The 16578-nt window shown below is 37.6% G+C and overlaps 3 protein-coding genes across 4 annotated transcripts; 2 read left to right on the top strand and 1 right to left on the bottom strand.

The window, feature by feature from the left end:
- The first annotated feature begins 28 nt into the window (after window positions 1–28).
- Window positions 29–1507, top strand: LOC146449725 (profilin-2-like). The gene is made up of 2 exons (XM_085101420.1): window positions 29–280; window positions 1088–1507. The coding sequence occupies exons 1-2, from the start codon at window positions 170–172 to the stop codon at window positions 1361–1363; spliced, it is 387 nt and encodes a 128-aa protein (XP_084957546.1). The 5' UTR covers window positions 29–169; the 3' UTR covers window positions 1364–1507.
- A 730-nt stretch (window positions 1508–2237) lies between these two features.
- LOC146449726 (transcriptional adapter 3-like) lies at window positions 2238–4363 on the bottom strand. The gene has a single exon (XM_085101406.1). The coding sequence runs from the start codon at window positions 4279–4281 to the stop codon at window positions 2929–2931; it is 1353 nt and encodes a 450-aa protein (XP_084957532.1). The 5' UTR covers window positions 4282–4363; the 3' UTR covers window positions 2238–2928.
- Window positions 4364–4759: 396 nt separating this feature from the next.
- On the top strand, window positions 4760–15981 carry LOC146449727 (uncharacterized). Of its 2 annotated transcripts, none has more exons than XM_085101230.1 (12): window positions 4760–4882; window positions 6436–6825; window positions 7073–7273; window positions 7968–8221; window positions 8518–8745; window positions 9282–9410; window positions 10352–10441; window positions 10673–11047; window positions 11694–11874; window positions 12389–12553; window positions 13109–13806; window positions 14564–15981. In XM_085101230.1, exons 1-12 carry the CDS (start codon window positions 4798–4800, stop codon window positions 14951–14953), a joined length of 3186 nt encoding a protein of 1061 aa, XP_084957356.1. In that variant the 5' UTR covers window positions 4760–4797; the 3' UTR covers window positions 14954–15981. The 2 variants fall into 2 exon arrangements, with proteins under 2 accessions (XP_084957356.1, XP_084957357.1); XM_085101231.1 differs by having other exon boundaries at window positions 6439–6825.
- Window positions 15982–16578: the final 597 nt, after the last annotated feature.

Here is a 16578-nt window from a genome sequence, read left to right on the forward strand (position 1 = left end):
ACGAAAGAAAAGAAGCGTTGCGTGACAACTCAATAAAAGGAGAAAGGAAGCCACCCAACCGGATTTGCATGTCAAAAGAAATATGCCAAATGCTTTGATTGAATAGTGTGGGCAAAGAAGAAATTTGTACAAAGTGACAAACTAACGAAGCGTATTGTTGTCTTATCGAATGGGCTGGCAAAATTTTGTTGATGAAAGTTTGCTAGGCACGAGCCAGGTGGCAAGAGCATCGATTCATGGTTTGGATGGCAAGCGATATGCGTCCAGTGCTGGATTTGTGGTACCGTATTTGTTTTTGTTCGTAAACATTCCCGTGTTTCTATGTTTTATGAGGGAGCAAGATTCCAGTTATGCTGACTTGTGGTGATGAGATGATTTTTTGCCCAGTGATAAAGCCTAATCAATCGAATTGACATTGTTGTTTTCGACACTCGATATTACGCTGGATATGCTAGCTGTCGTCGGGAATACATATTATGACATAGACTTCCTTTGTGATCATAAAACAAAACTTTTATATTCCTTTTGTTAATAATTGTAAGAACACCTATATTTGTGGGGTACACGGGTGAATTCTGAGAAACAACAGGGAGATCAAAATCGCAGTGTAGTCTGGAAGACTTTGAAAACTCTTTTTTTTTTTTCGGAATTGAACGCGCTTAATTTCTGACAAGTTCGTTGTTCTTGTTGTTAGGGACAATTTCCAGTCGTGTAATCGGTCATCAACAGGTTCGATTTTTCCTTTGAGACGGATTCCAAAAAACTCTTACAAATAACATTCTTATTTCGAATATTTGACAGACACACAAGTCATGATAAGTATGACAAAATGTCACAATGAAACGTGCAAATCAATCAATCAATCAATCAATCAATCAATCAATCAATCAATCAAAGCATACAAATAATCTGGGAACAGGAGGGAAATGGTCACCTTACAAAAAATAAGTGCATGATAACAAGTCGTTTTGATATAGTGAGGAGTGTCACATGGTAACGGCACTTCTACCTACCTTATTACTACTTAAAAAAATATATTTATAAACCTATTTCAGCATTTTTTTATGCCAATATTCTTATTATGCAGGTCCTGCCAAGTGAGGCCCAAGCATTAATCAATGGAATAACAAAGGACCCTTCACCTTTCTATTCAAAAGGCATTGCTATTAATAGAACAAAGTATGTGTTTGTGAGGTCAGATCCTGGACATGCTATATACTGCCGAAAGGGCAATGAAGGTGCTGTTGCAGTAAAAACCAACAAATGTCTTCTAATTGGTGGATATTCAGAGGGAATGCAGCCAGGGTGTTGCAGTTCTGTTATAGAGAAGTTAGCAGACTACTTCATTGCTAATGGATACTGAGATGATAAATGAACACTGCAAGATCAATAATAATAATATTTGATTACTGATTGAACTGGTTGAAATAGGATTTTATGAAAGTGGTCAGGCAGTTGGGCATTTAGAAGAGTTGTTTTCGAAGACGTTCAAATGCAGTTCTCAAACTCATTAATAATTCATCAAGAGAAAACAAAGAAAATTACTACCGTGACCATGGTTTGGATATGTGATCCTAATTACCATAAAATTTTGCCAAGTTTAGCCTTGAATTTCTCCAAGAATTAATGATCATTTGAGAAGCCACATCAAACACTCAAAAGTGTGTTTCATCAGATATCCAAACACCTCAAAGTCATTTAAAAAAACTCGGCTGCGCCTCGTTTTGTCAACCTATTTCTCAGTGTTTGGATATCTGATGAAACACACCTTCTCGTGTTTGATATATTACTTCTCACACAGCAAAAAAAGTGACTGTGACAGTGACAGAAAGCTTTCAAATCAAAGATGTCTTTGATTGAGTGGTTACCATTTTGAATAATGTTGATGCTGTTGACTTTGGTAAAGTCTATGTCAAAGGTACCGTATAGTGAAAATTCTTCTGATTATTTTATTTCCATGATGTGAGGACCCCCAGTGGTGCAACAGCTGTAACCATGGCCACTTACACAATGAAATTCAGTATTGCAAGATTTCACATAAAGAAAAGATCAGAGAATTTTGTTAAAGTGGCTTGGTTTTCATTGTCTAAGTGGCCCCTGTCCTTTTGGGCCTCAGTTACAGTAGCCTCGTTGGAAATCAAAGTGAAACAAGCTGGAAAGAGGAAGGTTACACTCCCAGTTTTAACACCATCTGGGGAATTTGGGTGATTCTTGGATATGAAAGACAAGTTTGCTCATCAAGTGTGGAACTGAAATATTTATTGAAAATGTTTTTTTCTTTGTGCAGTAACATATTGTATGTAAAGAACAGAATCCAGAATTTACTCCAATAAAAATATTAATTTATTTTCTTACTTTGAGAACAGATTTGATGTATTAAATAGTGATAAGCAAGTACAGGTAGTCCTTTCCCAAGCAATGGATCATTTGGACTCCCTCATTTTCTACCTTCCATACTTAAGGAAGAGGAGCCCATCCTGTTTTCAATCAACTCAGTGATCTTGCTCCTTTCTGACCTCTACTTTTCACCTCTTGTAGCCTTTCCCTCCCCGTGCTTCCCATCTCTTACTACGGTTTCACCCACTCCTCCCCCCACTAGCTGTAGGAATGAAATATATGTTTACTAAGTAACATGGGGAGTGCTTGTGTAATCTCCCAAGCAAGAGGCTCATGATAACGTGCTTGACAATAATCCAGATCAAATCAGAAATATTTGAAAAAACTGAATAACTACTGGGGAAGCAGTTACATGGACTTAATTGTTCAACGCCATTGAAATTACATAAAAACCATAGAGTTTTGACACCAGTGAGTCAATTTTGTTTATGAAGAAAGATTGTAGTGACCTGCCTTAACCTGCATAGTTTTTTTTATAACATGTAGTTTTTAATCTAGTTATAAATCTTAGCTTGAGTCAAATTTACAAACTCATGAGTTGCCAAGCACCCTGAGTATAGCTTCCCTTTCTCTTAGTGCTTTCCATGCAGCATCCTTTTCTTTTTTCGTTGGAGATTTTCTTTTTTGTTTACAAGCCATCATTTTTCTGAACCACTCCATGACTTCAGCGTCTGCAACTTGTGCCCGGTGTTTGAGCTCCTGTCTTCTTATTTCCTCCTGTGTTAACTTTGACAACTCCAGTTTCTGTTGTCTGTTCTTTGCCATCAGCACACGAAGCTCATTTTGATGCCGTTTTAGCTCAGACAAAACTTCATCATCATTATCCTCATCTGTCTGATCATCTGCATCTAGCAACCCTTGGAAAACAAGTTCTTCTCGAATTCGTGCCTCTAATGTACGAGTGTGTGGCACATGGGGTGCCTTTGTGGGGGTGCGAGGGGGGTTATTACCACTTCTTGTGGTTGCTGCACTGTCTGAGCTGCCTGATCCAGAGTTCTGCTCTGGGATTGGTGCTATTATGTTTTCTTCAATTAATGCTGAAACTAATCTCTGAGTAAGAGCGCCAAATGGACACAGATCTTCATCTGGTAGTCCAGCAGAATCTGATTTTTTCAGTGTAGATTTGTCTTCGTTTGTTTTACTGGTATTTTCACTAGTTGTGCTAGTCAAAGTACCACGTAACTTCTTATCCTGTATTCTACAACCTTCTTCTTGCTCATCAAGAAGATCCTCTTGTGCCCACTTCTCTGCATAATGTCTCCCTAAAGGTGGAATTTTGTAATATTCTTGTTCATCATCCGGAACTTTTAAAGAATCTTCAAGAAACTTTTGATCCTCAGATGTGATGTCAGCACAGTATGGTTCAACAGCTGTCCAAAAGCGGTTAGGAGCATCACTTTTTGCTTTAACTGTGGGTGTAAATGTTTCTTCTTCCTGGCTGCCTTCAGAAGAAGCAGACTGTTTGCTTTTAGGCCTTCCTACTGGTGCTGGACTAGCGCTACGAGTCTCTTCAAATTTCTGTCTCTTAGCCCCCTTTTCCTCAGTAACTGGTCGACTACGTTTGAAAGAGGTCGATTGCAGCGAATTCAGTATTTCTAACTCACGCTGTCGAACACTTTTCTTATCTTTTTTCTCTACCCAGTCAACCAACAGTTTAGTCTCGGAATCAATCTGTCTTATTCGGCGATTGGCGCCAGCAAGAAGCGTTTCGAGGTCGCTTTGAAGCAGGTGGAGATCTTCTGGAGCGATCCCTTGCTCGGCTGAACGTGTCAACAAAGACGTATAAAACGGACACATCGCCTTGTGATCCACCATTTTAAAATCACAGTACTGGAGTGGACAGGGATCCGAATCACCTTTCCCATCATCTGTGATATTAGACATCACTTTTTCTTGAGCGAAAATTGTGAAACTTTCTTATAGTTTGTCTCAACCTAATTCTAAGCCACAAAAGACACTCACAACACCTGCTAAGTAACCGCCCCTCTTCCCGTGTTTCCTCGCGGGTCCGTTCTCACTCCCCCTTCCCCTCCCCCCATCCCCATTAAGTTTTTTAAATTTTGTTTTATCTGGAAGTATTTCTGGATAAAAACATTAAAAGTTTTCAATTTTTTTTCAACCACGACTACCTACTATGATGGGTAGAAGAAATTAGGCGACGTAGGATCATTTCTTATTACACTTGCTTCTGTGCGATCATAGACAAAGTTCCTGTTGACGCGTTTTTCCTTTCCTTTTTTTACGAAAAAAGAGTAAAACAGATTGGCCTAAAAGAGATCCCCCGACGCCTTCTGCACCCCCCCCCCCCCCCGATGGAATTTTATCATGTGTCCGCGAGTATTGCGCAATCGTTTGTGGTCACGCCGCCATCTTACTTTCTTGTTGGCTGTGGGGAGCGCCATGATGGATTCGCAGGGGCCATCACTTTCGAAGGGGTTCCCTGAAGAAGAAACAGGGGCCAGTCATATGTCAGAGAACTCGAATGGTAGGCAGGAGTTCTTTTTTGGTCGTTTAGAAGCTTTTGCATCCGATATTTTGTCGTGTTTATGGAGTTCTGGACGTTTATTTTGGATGCGTCATAAACTCGTTCTTTTGTTGTCAACTTAAGCTTACGATCAAGCTTGGAATTTATCAAAAATACTGGGAAATTGGACGCCGAAAAAGAGAACCCAGTAAGCTTATTCATTAAGACAACGATTGAAGCAAAGAAAGTCGTGGTACTTAAGCTTTACGCATTGATTTGGGAGATATGCTGTCTCTCCTTGAAAAATGAATGGCATAACTGTAATAATGTTAATTGCAATAATGTGAAAGGTTTTGATTGAGCTAGAGAATTTTTATCACCCACGTACATTTGAGAATATTTTTGATATTAGCTGTAAATTAGCGTTGCAGACAGTTTTGATTTGTGGTTAGTGCTCTCCATTTGACCAAAATTGGTGGTCCACTGATCTTAAAGGACCACGATGCGTAATACATTTTTTAGGAAAATGAAATAAGAATTGATAATGATGACGACGACGATGATGATGATAATAATAATAATAAAGGTTCTAAAATTCATCTAATACTCTTCTTGATGCTTTTATACAAGAAATTAATAAAGGAGTAGATTAAAGTTGTAAATGTAGGCAAAAAAAAGTTAACAATCTTAAGAAAAGTATTGAACAGGTGGCTCGTGTATCGAAAAATAATGCCAGAGGCTGAAATATTGTCTTGGAAAATGAAGAGTTGCCAACAGGCAAACATTACAACAGTTTTTTCTTCACTTGAAAAAATAGGGCGAGTGATATCAAATGAGACAACAGTTACCTTCTGAAAACTACTGTCTGCTTTTGCGCCATGTGACATGTCTTTCTCAATAAACACATGGAAAATACAGCCTGTAATTGGTGGGTAAATTGAAGATTTTATAATCATTTTGCCCATTCAACACCCCTGCCTAGGTTTGAAGTAAACTAAACAGAAGAACGAGAAAAAGAACTGGCTTAGTGAAATGGAACAGTCAAGGTCCAAGCAGCTCATCCATAAAATAAAATTATACAAAGCTGTCCACCTTTGGAGCTGGAGCATTTGTTACCAGAGTTTTTTGTTGACCCACAGTTTTTGGGCTTTTTGGTTGAATGGAAGGCATTCACAAAGTTGTTTGACTCATTCTGATGAAGGGCTAGCGCTCAAAATGTCAGCTCTCCATCAATCTCTCAGGTGGCAACTATTTGTTTTCAGTTCCCACTGATGAAGCATTGCAGTTTCTTAGAAACTAACCCCTGTTATCTGTCTGTCATTTCTTGAAAATTATTCAAAGCACTTTACCAGATTTTACTTCACAAGAATGTAACTTATAATTTTTCTAATTAACCATGAGGAAATAAAGTTTGTTGTTGTATAGTTGTCTCTGCAATCCATGTATCTTAAAGGACTTGAGAGAGGAATTAAGTAGGGCGGACAAATGAATACAACTTAAAGTTTTTTTGTGGTATATACTGTAAGTTATGGTTCAAATAACTTAGCAAATTTTTTTATGTTTCGTTGTTACAGAAGACATCAACTATGGATTTCATAAAAACAATGAAGTACTTGAAGACAACAAAAACACTGTTCCTGATTCACCAGTGGATATGGAACCCCCGCCATCATCATCATCATCCTTACTTGAAAATGAACTTATTGTCACAACGACATGTGCTGGCTCAGCAACCGAGAAACAGTTTCCACTGGCCAGTGTGTCTGCAGGGTGTTGTGAGTCAGATCAGACAAGTTCTGATCAAGACTGTGGCTTTATTGTTCATGACAACCTAGAAGAGCATCTCTCATCGCACTTTGAACATGGCAGCGCTGTCAATCATGATGAAGAGCTAGGCATAACATTCTCACGTTCTGTGTACAGTGAAATTGGAGATAAAGATATTGGTTCCTTTCACACTGAAGGTGAATAGCTTCCTTAAACTCTGTTACACTCTTACAAACAATATTATGATACAATCATGTTTAAGGGATAGCCGATGTTTTTGGATGATGTAGTAATTTTTTATTCGGAAAACACAAGTGTGTCTTCTTGTTAAAGTTAATGCAATCAGTAGGTCAGATAATCACCATACTAGTGTTAAAACTCTAGTAAGAGTTGTTTGTGAAACATTTCTGTAATGTTTTAAATGTTACAACTACTTTTTCACAGGTGAGGTGAATCACATAGAGAGGGAAGGAATCAAGTCTGATTTTAACCTGATCACTGTGGATAGCAGGGTTGTCCCAGAGTACATGAGAAGCATAGATCCTTTAGGGTCCCCTGGTGTTCCTGATTTGGAAGATCAGTGCTCATCTACAGCACTGCAAAATGACCAGCAATCAGATATGGAGCAGACTTCTCCATCATTAAGTAAGATGGCCTGTGATGACCTAATTTTTTTTCGCCATCAGTGCTTTATATTAAAAAAAATTTAGAATTACATTTACAGCAAATGGCAGACAGCAGAAATGACCCTGTGACCATGTTTACCCTATATTTGCCGCTTGCTGTTTTTAGTTTCTTAGTGAAATTAAGTGGCTTTGCATTAGCATCACATTTCAGAATTATGTTGCACTATTCCCATCTGTGTACTAATTTTTTCAAAAAAAAAATACAAATCTCACGTGTGCCCTTTGCCGTAAGCATGATTCTAAATCTCTCTTATCTCAGGTTATGAACCTCTAGATCTAGTTGAAGGTATGAAGAATTCTGCTTTTCTCACAAGAAGACAGTTGAGACATTTGTAGTTTCTGCATAGATGCATACAGTGGAACCTCTCGTTACGGACACCTCTATTAAAGACGTTCACCTTGTCCCTAAGAGACCAAAATCCATAAAAAGCCTACTTCTCTAAAACGGAGACCTCCATAAAAAGGACACCTATTCCTGTTCCCTTGGTGTCCTTAATAATGAAGTTTGACTGTACACTAATAAAGAAATAATGTGTCACTAACACACTAATAAAGAGATGATAAAAAATTGGAAAAATACAATTGACACTACAGCATAATTTAGGAACTTGTTTACTTGTTTATATAATTTTCGTATTTTTTTTCTTTGACAGTGGAGGATTCCAGTATGAATAAAGAACCTCATGAAGTTGTTCCAAACCAAGCAGAGGATTTGGAGAGTGCTACATTAATACCAGAGCAGTCCAAAACTTCAGGCCAGGAAATTAACATCCAGATCTACCCTGACAACCAAGGCATCTCCCTTGTAACAAGAAACATTCTCTCCACTGATGTGGCTACCTTTTCATCACAAGTTCCTGCAATTTTAACAGAAGGTGATGCTGAAGATAGTGAAACACATTATCAGGTAACAAAATTAATATGATTTAGCTGTCTATAAACTGGGGGCTGAGGGTACTGTTCAGAACTTTTGGTGGGGTGCAGCTCAGTTCTCCAAACCCTGACCCTTCTTCAGACCAAAATATATAATTTTCCAGTAATTCTTTTAAGACTAGGCCTCTAAAATTCATACCCGTTTTCAGACCTGATTATATATAGCTATAGGGGAGTCCCTCCACTCCCTTGCCCCCACCTACTATAAGTTATAACCTTCTGACCATTGTGTGAGGGCTCAAATTTATTTTATTCATTTATCATTGTCAGGTTGTTACCACAAGCTCGATGTTAAACCAGGGAGATGGTAGTGCTGCTCTAGATGTGCTGACTTCTTCTGCAGATTTTAGTAGGAACATGATTTTGACTGAACAGCAGCAGGTCTTACTGAGTGGAATGCTTGTACCTGGAGTGACGGCAAACCAGGCCATCCATATTAACATGACACATGATGCTAACTCCTGCATTGGTGTGGATGAAATGTCACAGGATGAGCAGGTTTCGAAAGATTTGTTTCTTTAACTTATAGTAATAAATCTAGCATTCTGAAAACAATCACGTTCCTAGAACACAACACTTTGTGGCTTTTAAGCTTCAAATCTTTCAACAATGTTCATTTACATGGGTTTGACAGGCTGCCACTTGAGCATTATCTTATCCGTGGTAGAAAACCTATTCAGGATTGTATCAAGATCTTAACAGCTAGGATTTTATAGGATCCTAATGCAGATGTAGAATACATTTTGTATGCTAAAATTATTATTTGTCTTTTATTGCTCTCAGTTTCTATCAGCCAATAGAAACTAGAAGTTTACTGTCTGATTATTAAATAGCATTATATGCTGGGTGTGACCTTTGAGAATCTTGTTATGTTTTACTGACAGCATCCTACAATATGTTCAAGATCTTGAGAAAGTAACTCTAGATTTATGCTATTAATTACAATCCTGCAAAAAAAGGTCCTACAGGGCCTGTGAGGAATTTATACAGCACAGGGTTGTATTGTGGATGGATGTGTTGATTTGTCTTGACAGGAGGAAGAAGAACAGTGTGTGACTAGCAAAGGTCATGCATGTCCCGTTCCTGACTGTAATGTGGTCTGCTCTAAAGCCTACAAATTAAAGCTACACATGCTTTCACACACGGGGGAAAGGCCCTACAAGGTACAGTGAACCTGAAACACATTTCCCTCCTTGTTACCCTTTACCAACAATGCCCTGTTAGGAGAAATTTTGACAAGTGAATAAGTAGTAGCAATGCAATCGATGGAAGCAGAGGTGAAAGAAGAGACGAAAAGTGAGAAAAGAAAAAGCAAAAGTCATCTATTTTTTTTTTATTTCACATATTATTTATATCTTGAAAAGATAAAAACTCTTTAAATTTAGAAGAAAATTTACTTGTTTTACCACACATTGGAGGATATTACATAGTGATCAGATACATCAGTAAACTGTAAATATAACAATTCTGTCTCCAGAGACTCAAACTTTTATTCGATTTAAGTCATTGAAAATGTATGCTATATTAGTTAAATATAAATACTAAATAATAATAATAATAATAATAATAATAATAATAATAATAATCGTAATAATAATAATAATAATATGTATAAGATTGACTTTTGTTATTAAATTTAGCAGAAAAACTAACGCGGAGAGATTTCGACGTTTCGATGACATCCTGTCATCATTATCAAGAAAATGAAGAAAATTTACATAAGTAAGACTACAGACTATTGTTTTCAGTTTAGTTTTGTCTACTTACTTATGTAAATTTTCTTCATTTTCTTGATAATGATGACAGGATGTCATCGAAATGTCGAAATCTCTCCGCGTTAGTTTTTCTGCTAAATAATAATAATAATAATAATTAATTCACGTGCTATTTTAAGTTTCGCTTGGCTCACAGGTTAGGCTACGCGCCCTGTGGTGCTTTCTTATACTGTGCATACAGATAGTTCTATAATAATAATAATAATAATAATAATAATAATAATAATAATTTATCATTATTTTATGTAAGAACACTAAAATATAATAATATATTAATTATTTTATTAATTAAAGTTCTTACATGTATGTTATCCATGGTTTCATGTCAGTGTCCTCATGAGGGCTGTCAATGGGCATTTACAACATCTTACAAATTGAAGAGGCACATAAGAGGCCATACTGGAGAGAAGCCATTTCTAGTAAGTAGCAGTATAACAGAAAGGGGAAGGGGAAACCTCTTTGTACTTTTGCTGAAGCAAAACTCATCTGTAGTTTTCACACATTGGATATTTGTGCGACTATTAAACAATAACAATAATTTTTTTTTTAATTTTTCCTCCATTTCTCCATTAGATAATAATAATTACAACAATTATATTTCTCTATTATATAATAATTACATTATAATATTACTGATAATAATTTGACAGTGCCCTCAGGAAGGATGTGGCAAGTGTTTTACCACTGCTTACAACTTGAAATCGCACATCAAAGCCCACTTCAAGCCCGACACCCATATGTGCAGGTATGAAGGTTGTGATAAGGCATTCCCCACTGCACACAAGTTGAAAGTTCATGAGAGAAGACACGAAACTGAAAATAAACTGTACAGATGTGAAATGGAAGGTTGTGACAAGGTGTTCTCTGCCCATGGAACTCTGAAAGCTCACATGAAGACACACAGTGGACACAAACCCCACTTGTGTCCCGTTGTGGGATGTGAGAAGAGGTTTTCTAAAGCATCCAAGCTGAAGCTGCATCTAAGGTCTCATACAGGAGAGAGACCATATCATTGTGATGTTGAGGTACAGTGTTATCTATAGGCTTTCAGTCTCTGTTACATGCATCAGAAATCTCATCACTGGTAAAATGCTCTCCCAGAGAACCATGACTGTGTAAATTATATTTCATAATGAACATAATTATACTAATAATGTACCAGAGAGTATATTATCATCCTGAAATTATAATGACATTTGAAACTATTCTAGAGTGAAAAGGAATATTGAGATTAACATCTGCAATGATGTGAATTGTGAATTCACCAAAAGAATGACCAGCTGCAGTTTTCATTGTAGCATTGGCTTCACAAAGACAGACATACATCCTCATAGTGTTTGTGTGGCACAGAAGGCCTGAACGACAGTTGCTACAACTTTGTTCACAGTGAACCTAAAATACAATAAACCTTAGCAAAAGTATAAATAAACACTAAAATACATTTAACATTTGTGTCCAAATGTTAACTTTTTTTACGATAGTACACTTGTACTAAACAGTGGCGCCTTTCTCCAGCGACGAAATCTTAACTTTTGTTTTAAACAAGCAGAACAGCAGATGATGGTTAATGGTACCAGTAATAACTGCATGATCAGTTCTTGGAATCAGTGTTTTTAAATCTCCTTTGATTGGTGATTGGGCATCAGTTGTCTCTGCTTGGTTTCTCCTTAGGGTTGCGGCTGGTCATTTACAAGTTCATACAAACTTAGACGACACATGCGAAAACACACTGGTGAAAGGCCGTTTATCTGCAGTTATGATGGCTGTTGTAAATCTTTCACAAGATCAAGTCATTTGAAGACCCATATACTTGGTCATACCGGAGAAAAACCTTATGTGTGCCCAGTTGATGGTAAGGTTGTCTTAGGTTTGTTCTTTCAACATCTTGTCCCCATCACTCTGCTGACAAGCAGGTTTTCTGGTTAAAGGAAGTCATGAGACCTTTAGCTAGTGAACATGTGTAATGTAACTGTCTGCCTCAAGAAATTGCCAGTATCCTGAAGGCCAGAGGGAAGGTGCTGCTGAAGCCTTATTGTACGTTACAAAATGATACAACATCTGAATAATATTACATCAAAAGTTAGAAGTGCTATAATACTTGCTTTTCTTATATCTGTGTCACCAACATACAAAGGTTTGTATCTGCAGTCAAAGACTTCTATGCAGTGCCCACCTTGAACAGAAGTTACAGGCAGTTGAAGGCAGTTGGAGGTTTAACAAAACCTATTTGACAGAATGAATCTGTTGTAATGACAAGAATTGTGGCTGATGACTTTTAGAAGAGGCTCTGACCTTATTCTAGACTTGCTGGCCTTAAAAGGTCTGCTATTTCGTTATTTTGAGAAGTCCTATACACTTTCTTTAAGGTTGTGACAAGGCATTCACTGCTGGGAGTAGTCTTAATGTACACATTTGTAAACACACTGGGGAAAAGCCATTCAAGTGTGACATTGATGGCTGTACCAAGAACTATACAACAGCTGCAAACCTTAGGGCTCACCAGAAACGACATGGAATTAAGGCTGTAGTTGGTAAGATTCATTATTATCAGTTAGAAAATAGGGTGGAGATGGTAACATAATGTAATAACAATTTTATTTATTTAGCCTAAAATAAATTACATACCGGTAGATTTATTATTTAATTTTTTTTGCCATACTTTAGAATACAAAATAATGGTGAGGAAACCTAAAAGAAACCACAAGCCTTATTAACACTTACTTGTAGCTTCCCCTGCAAATTACAAGATTGAATTGATGGACAAACAAGATCTAGAACATAAATTATTGATTAATCTTAGCCTTAGGATTGCCAGTTCATTACCTTTTGGAGTTCATTCCTTGGTCAAAACAGCTCCGATAAACTCAAAAACAGATTACAGATTTTGTACAATAAAAAATTGTATTTTATGTGAATGTGTCAACTTCAGATAATATTGATCATTTAGGACTTGCATATCTCGTGATCTGATTCTACATGACTGTACTTTCCCTGAACTCCTTGTTCACCTGTTTCTTTACTCTTGTTTTTTTCTTTCTGTTAGGTTTCATTGATGTCTATTACAAATCTTTGTTTTTATCTTGCAGTGGATTTCAGTGATTCACCCCATGGTGACATTACAACAGAACTTGGCACTGTGAGCTGTGGGAGCACTACTAGTGAAGCTGAACCAGAGGTCATGTACACCACAATAGGGGCTTTCCATGCAGGTAATTTTAACTTGGAGGATGCTGCACGCCTTACTTCAGTTGGTGTTCATTTACCATCATCATCAACTACCCTGTGTGCCCTGGTGACCTCAACAGGGCATCCATTAGTGTCACCATCTACTGAACTTGTGTTGGATACAGAAAAGAAACAACCAGAGGATGGAGAAATCAAAACTACTTCATCAGAAAATCAAGTGCCAGTTTCGGTTCATCAAGAGCAGTTTGTTACAGGGTGCTTAGAAAACAATACAAAAATGGATGTTACAGAGTATGTTGTGAGATGTGCTGGTGATGAACAAGATACAATAATTACACAAAGTAACCAGGGAAGGGCGGATGTGGTTGGAGGAGCAGTTTTACAAGGAGGCAAGCTCGGTGGCAGCTTTGATTTATGCATTACCAGCATGATGAGTCATATAACAAGTGAAGAAGGCCAAGATGGTGCTGGACATTCTGTAACAAAAACTGTACAACCAAGCATTACAGCATCAGGCTCTAGTAAGAGGTCAAGGACTCTTGACTTCAGAGATGTTCACCCTGAAGATCAGTTTGCTCCACCTGCTGTCATATTCCAGGTTTGCTGAATGACTCTTACATTCGGTTTTCTGCATCAGATGTAATTGAGTGAAGCTTCTTTCACTCTGTTTAGAGCTATTTACAAAAGAAGCAGTGATATTATAAGTGTTTAAAGCCAGGATTTGAATATATGAAATATTTGTTAATGTGCTCGCAGTGGCCAAAATGGCACAGCCGGGCTTTTGAGTCGGCCACTGTCATGCTAGAAGGTACAGAATCCATGACATTAAATCAGGACTGTACTAAAATAGTTAATTTATTTTGTTTAAAAAAAAACCCTTACTTAATGTGCACCATGATTGGTGGACAGCTGTCATTAATATAACTTTATAGCTAAACAGAATTAAAATAATAATATTTTGTTATTATTATTGCTAGACACTATTTCTTCAGACAGCCTGTCCTAGGTAAGAAGACCAGGAATTCAAGAAAAGTACAGTCGAACCTCCTTATTACAGACCCCAAAGGGCAGGAATAAGTGTCCGTATTATAGAGGTGTCCATTTTAGAGAAGTAGGCTTTATATGGATTTCGGTCTCTCAGGGACCAAGTGAACTGTCCGTATTATAGAGGTGTCCATAAGGAGAGTTTCCACTGTATTACCATCCCCTATTCTCTGTAGTAATGCTTTAGAATTTTGTAATCTCTGCATGCAACTCGCAGCGTAACTAATATCCCCATTGTTTAATTAGTTACAATACTTAGGACAATAATCTGTTGATGCTAAGTTTCTGAGGATGCAGTTTGTTGTTTTCAGGATGAAATCAAATCCTCAGATACTGAAAATGAAGCTGAAGTCGTAGTAAGTCATGTCCAACAATCCCCTGAGGGAATTTCTGTAGTGCAACTTCCCAAAGAAACAGTGCAGATCAAGTTACCCCAGGGATTAACTACTGAATCAGGAGTAACTATGGTTCATGCACCAGAAGTGGAACATATGGAGGTCGATGTAAGTGGGAACCATAATATCGCTACTGATAGTCCACTGGAACCCATTTCATCACTGCCAGATGAGACCGAGGAAGGACGCGGTCTGGTCAAGACTGATCTATCACCATATATGGACAATCACAGCTCTTCAGAGCAAGATGAGAGCAATGGAGATACTTATCCAGAAAGTACAATAAATTTGCAAGATCTGCGATGATAATGATGATGTAGGAAAAGAACAGATGTAACAGATCCGTATACTAATTCAAGTATAATTTGCTAATTTATATGGTATAGCAATGTGTAGTGTTTGGAGAGCGAGGACACATGTGACCTCCCCCGGCGACGAGGTTTAAGTATTCCCACTATTGCAACAGAAGAACTCTGTTTCAACAGCCAATACGCCTCTGGTTGGCACATTAAATCAATCGATGTCGTAGTTAACGCGAAACATCGCTGTAACTTATCTTGTTAATGTTTGCAATAATTTGACCCACACAAGGTAATCCAGAATCCAATCAATTATTTTAAGATTCGATAAGGGAGTCCAAGAAAACGTAGTACAATCGCAGTTTTTCAAGCGTAATAAATACCTTGGTTAATGTGTAACCTTTGGATTGACTTTCAGACAAGTGCCTGCATTCACCCTCAAAATGCGGACTCTGAAATCTGAAAAATAGAACCCAGGTTGTTACTTAGTTTTTCTGTTTTCTACAATGGCGAAAATGTAGCCTGTTTAGTTGGCGGTGTTATTGTCTACGCGGCATCCTGGCGTAAGCCGCGAGAAAAAACAAATCACCATTTTCCCCGACTTGTGCCTTCGCGCAATATCATGCCAGCTACGCGGGTTCTATTAAATGTCTAGACTAGATAAGCTACAAAAACGTAAGAAGTTCCCCCTTATGGTTGCATTTCAAACTAAAAGGTGTAAATGTGATAGATTACTAAGATATAACCGACCAAACAAGACGTGCCTTAGAAAGTAACATTCCTATCGTAACTATATCAATTGAGAGATCCAACTGTTTTGTGTACTGTTTTTCCAGATTTCCAACCCTGGTCGTCTTTTTACTCAGTCGTAAGCGCAGAAAATGCAAAACTATTTTATTTGGAATTTTTGTTTATTACTGAATTTTCGAATACAGGAATTAGTTTGTGCTGCTTGAGGAAGTTGTGACACAAAAAAATATTAATGATTTCTTGGTAATCTATTTTCAGTTAACTGTCGTGTAGGTCTTTATAGTAGCAATGGACTCAGTAATATTTTGCTTCTGAGGCAAAAAACGGTTGTGAAACAGCAACAGGAAATGTGTTTCATTAAACCTAACAATTTTGACTCCTCGTATTGCGCTTGTCAATTCCACAATCAGCATAATGATAAAACCCTGTCTTGCAAGAAAGTGGTCACTTTCAGTGTTTTTTTTCCTCCGTCGTCGTTTCGTGGGAAAGAGAAACGAAACAAATTAACCGAAATCATTTACCTTTTTTAGCCTGCGAAAGCAAAAGGCTTCTGTTCTTACAGGCTTTACTTTGCTGACGTCAAACGTTTATCCGTTTGCGACAGCTGTGCAGTCCTGCACGGTTTACGCTCTCCTCTTTTCCCTTCAGTTTTTTCTTTGTTTTTAACAGACGTCAACTTCCTTCCAATAAGAATTTTAGAAATTTCCATTTTTTTTTTCTTCTCAGTAATCTACATTCCTTTACCTGAACACAATCATTCACTAATCAGTTACAGGTTTCGAGAATTTGAGAGTCACACCCCTGTTGCATCATGTTACAACTTGCCTTTTGACTCGATAACAACCAGTTGTTTTCCCAGTGGGTTTCTCGCTTCTCAGTATC

Source organism: Pavona decussata, unplaced genomic scaffold (genome assembly GCF_977016875.1).
Source record: "Pavona decussata unplaced genomic scaffold, jaPavDecu1.1 SCAFFOLD_602, whole genome shotgun sequence".
Classification (NCBI taxonomy): domain Eukaryota; kingdom Metazoa; phylum Cnidaria; class Anthozoa; order Scleractinia; family Agariciidae; genus Pavona; species Pavona decussata.

Bases quoted from the DNA above. Each gene is read 5' to 3' on its own strand.
- LOC146449726 (XM_085101406.1), bottom strand. From the start codon at position 4,281: ATGTCTAATATCACAGATGATGGGAAAGGTGATTCGGATCCCTGTCCA.
- LOC146449725 (XM_085101420.1), top strand. From the start codon at position 170: ATGGGCTGGCAAAATTTTGTTGATGAAAGTTTGCTAGGCACGAGCCAG. The intron at 281-1,087 runs GTACCGTATTTG...CTTATTATGCAG, and splicing joins CGTCCAGTGCTGGATTTGTG to GTCCTGCCAAGTGAGGCCCA.
- LOC146449727 (XM_085101230.1), top strand. From the start codon at position 4,798: ATGATGGATTCGCAGGGGCCATCACTTTCGAAGGGGTTCCCTGAAGAA. The intron at 4,883-6,435 runs GTAGGCAGGAGT...TCGTTGTTACAG, and splicing joins TATGTCAGAGAACTCGAATG to AAGACATCAACTATGGATTT. The intron at 8,222-8,517 runs GTAACAAAATTA...TATCATTGTCAG, and splicing joins ATAGTGAAACACATTATCAG to GTTGTTACCACAAGCTCGAT.